A 3,931-nucleotide genomic window follows, 5' to 3' on the forward strand; every position below is an offset into this window, starting at 1 on the left:
GCGCGTTCCGTTTCGGGCCGAGGCTCGCGGCAGAAAAGTTGCGGGGCGGAAAGGAGCGGCCCCGGGACGGGTAGCGAGTGCGAGGCTGAGCCGGGTCCCGGCGCCTACGGCCCCGCAATGGACGACCTCGGTGAGTGAGCGGGAGGCCGAGGGAGGAAGCAGCGAGGGGCGCGCGGCCCCGTGTCGGGCGGGCGCGAGCGGGCGGTGGGGGCCGAGGGATCCCACCCCTGGCAGCTCCGGCACCGGCGCCTGTCCTCTCGCCCGGGGCTCCGCGGGGCCGGGATCCCGGCTGGGACTGAGTCCCGGGCCAGGCCGGCCCCGCCGTCGTCCCCACAGCCGCCACCCCCCGCCTCAGGGACGCCTCCCACCTCCGGAACCCCCTATCTCGGAGACCCACACCTATTTCCCAGACCAGCCACGGGGACTGGCCCACACCTCAGGGACACACCCCGTGCACCGCAGGGGCGGGACCCCCACTTCCTGGACCAGTCTACTTCCTCAGCAATGGGACCCTCACTTCACTGACCCCACCCCAGCCCGCAAATCTACCACCCACCTCGGGGAGCAGCGGCCGAATCTCTTGCGTTGCTCCTAATTTCCAGTCCCTTCGAGGGCCACCCTCACTTCACAGACTAGCATCCCTACTTCAGGGATATCCCCTCCACCTAGGAGCCCACCCCTTTCATTTCACAAATCAGATTCACAAGTTAAGGATGAGCTTCCCACGACCACACCCCTGTTTCAAGGACAAGTCTCCCACTCTGCCCGACTAACCTCCCACTTCAGGTCTGCTCACCCCGTTTCGTGGACCAGTCACTCCAGGATCAGAGCCCACTACCTCCCTGACTGCCCTCCCACTCTTAATCAGCCCCTCAATTCACAGACCAGCCCCTCCTCCTTCATATCACAGACTAGCCTAAACCTGGAAGGGGAAACTGGGGAGACAGGACTCTCCTCCCACCCCAAACCCTGATGAAATGCCAGAGGAATAAGGTGGGAAGTGGGCCCCAAGGTATGGCCATGAACTTGTCCAGACTGGCAGGACCCCCACCCCCACCCGCACCCCAGCATCAGGCTCTTCTGGAACCCATACAGGTAAGGAGGGCAGGATGCCCAGAACAGAGTTTTACTGTTTTTAGTTATTGCAGCCCTAAGACTACTACTCTTTTCAGCGCACCCCCTCCCCTGGCTCCATCTGGTGTTAGAGCAGGAGAAAGTTTCTCCTGGAACTAGGCATTGAACCCAAGGGAGTTGGTGCAGGGTTCTAGGAATGCCTTGAATGGCGGGAACTCTAGAGGGGAAGCTTCACTTTCTCTTCCTCTCCTTCACACCTGAAGCTGCAGAGCTCTGAGCTACGGTGTTGAGGAGGCAAAAAAAGAAGTTTCTTCTCTGTAGGACCCTCGTTCTCCCTCTCTTGTCTGGGTGGCTTGTGTGACCACTGATGCCTCCTCTGTCTCAGGCTCTGAGGAGTAAATTCATCAGACACGAGTAATGGCACTAAGTTAAGGCTGGCTATTTGTAGGCACTGGAGTGCCAAGTCGGAGCCCTGGTAGCTCAGCGATTAAGTGCTCAGCTGCTAACTGAAGGTCAGCGGTTCAAACTCACCAGTCGCTCTGCAGGAGAAAAATATGGCAGTCTGCTCCCCTAAAGATTTACAGCCTTGGAAACCCTGTGGGGCAGTTCTACTCTTGTCCTATAGGGTGGGTATGAATCAGAATCGACTGGATGGCAACGGGTTTGGTTTAGTTTTGGAGTTCCAAGAGGGCAGGGGGAAGGACTCGGGCTTGACAGCTCCCTGACAGCTTCCTTTTGGGATCAGGATGCCCCTTGAGAGATCCTGGAGCTGTGGGTAGTGGAGGGTCCTGCCTGTTTTGCAGAGTGTGGTGACTGCTAAGCATAGTTCTGCCTTTGTGTCAGACTTGGCACCTATTTTTCCAACGCACTCAAGGTTGGCATGGCTTCCAGGCAGGTATTTTTTTTCACATAAAAACAACTAAGCTGAAAGGAGGCTGGGGGCTAGTCTTTGAATCTGGATCTGAAAGCCTCAGTGCTTTCTCAGTGGGGACTGGGGAGCCGAGTTACAGTTTCTGAAATGCTGATGTGGTTGTGTTGCTTCTAGACAGTCCCGGTGCTGTTTGAAGGACTGAGAAAGGTCTTTGTAGAGTTCGCAGTCGAAGTCCAGAATTCCTGTCCTCTGACGGTCTCGCATTTAGGATCAGAGAGTGGATTATAGTCTCTGGAAGGAAAGAGAGTACAGTGGCAGAGAGGATTGTAGGAATTTAAATTTTCTGCTTATGGATACTTCGTCATACCTCAACTTGTTTCATTCTCTCAATAGCCCTTTATAAGAACTCTTTTATAAGAACTGCTGGTGTCCCTTGGTGGCACGAATGGTCAAGTGCTCGACTACTAGCCGAAAGGTTGGTGCTTCGAACCCACCCGGAGGCACCTCAGAAGATAGGTCTGATGATCTGCTTCCGAAAGGTCATGGCCTCGAAAACCTACGGAGCAGTTCTCCTCTGTGCACACGGGGTTGCCGTGAGTCGGAATGGACTCGACGGCAGCTAACAACAAGGCCGCTGCTATCATTACTTGCTGCCTTTTACAGAATGAGAAAACTGAGGCTAAGAAAGTTGGCCTGAGACTGTACAGCCACTAAATGACAAAACCACGGCTGGAAGCCCAAGTCCTCACTCTTGTGTACCAAGAGGGCTTTTTCCTGAGGAGGGGCCGCAGGCGGGTGACGGCTGCCACCTGTAACTTCTGTGACTTCCACTGTAGGCTCTCAAGTTGCTTGGATCTGGGCTGCCCAACTTCCTTGGCCTAAGGTCCCAGGAGGCCAGCGCTGTCTGGCTGACCAGAGCCTGGGGTGGGAGGAATGGGGTATGAGTAGGGGAGAGGAATTCGCCTCAGCGCTCAGGCTCCATCAGCTGTCTGCATGGCTGCCCACACACTGCCCGTCAGCTGTTTTCCTTAGCTAGGGTGGACACAAAGGCCAGGCCTCTTGTTTTTATTTTTCTCCCGAGAGTGCTTTCAGCTGTGAGCCTCCTGGTCCTTAACACAAGGGAGAGTTTACGGTCTGTCCTGTGGCAGGGCCAGAAGGGGCAGAGCCTCTGCTGTGACTTTGTTTTTTGGTCTTAAAAAAAAAAAAGGGGAGGTGGGGGAGAATGTTCCTCTTCCCAGCGCTGCCAGTGACAGACTCACCATGTGCTATTTAATAAGTTACAAATTTATAGCTCTTTGGGCAGAAAAACATAAACACAGAGTGTCCTGCCCTGCCCTCTGTGTTCTTTCCACTTTTTGCTGTGGGGTGGCTGCTGGTGGCTTTTCTCATTACTGTTTAGATGCTGGTTTGGCCAGTTTACTCTGTTCGAGCTCTGGCCGGGGTTTCCTGGACAGAGTTTCCGCAACACTGAGATGCGCTCCGGTTATGATTGCTGACCCATATTGTTGCTCTCCCCTGCTTCATGTTCTTCATGTGGTTGGGGCTGAGGAGCTTGGACCACAGCTGTGCTCAGATAATGGCCCCCACAGAGGCAGGATGGGAGACAGGCACTGTCCTCAGCGTTGTACAGTGTGTTATCCCTGGAATCCTCACAACCTTTCTTAGAGGGAGAGGGTTTATCTCCATTTTATGGACGAGGAAACCCGAGCTCACAAAGTTCAGTAACTTCACCCAAGCCCAGCTGCTGTTGTGTTGATTCTGACTCATGGAGACCCCATGTGTTGCAGAGTAGAACTGTGCTCCCTAGGGTTTTCAATGGCCAAGTTTTTAGAAGTAGATCTTCAGGCCTTTCTTCTGAGGTGCCTCTGCATAGACTTGAACCACCAACCTTTTGGTTAGCTGCCAAGCATGTTAACCATTTGCACCACCCAGGGACAACTCACCCAAAGTTAGTTATACAGTCTGTGTACACACACACACACACAC

General features: G+C 54.5%; 1 protein-coding gene across 1 annotated transcript in view; it reads left to right on the plus strand.

Annotated features, from left to right (window-relative positions):
- The first annotated feature begins 31 nt into the window (after window positions 1-31).
- PXN (paxillin) overlaps window positions 32-3,931 on the plus strand; it is a 48,951-nt gene continuing 45,051 nt past the window's right edge. The window contains exon 1 of the mRNA XM_004379021.2: window positions 32-130. Coding sequence (XP_004379078.1) covers window positions 118-130 — 13 coding nt within the window. The 5' untranslated portion in view covers window positions 32-117. The remainder of the gene's footprint in view (window positions 131-3,931) is intronic.

Source organism: Trichechus manatus, unplaced genomic scaffold (genome assembly GCF_000243295.1).
Source record: "Trichechus manatus latirostris isolate Lorelei unplaced genomic scaffold, TriManLat1.0 scaffold00061, whole genome shotgun sequence".
Lineage (NCBI taxonomy): Eukaryota > Metazoa > Chordata > Mammalia > Sirenia > Trichechidae > Trichechus > Trichechus manatus.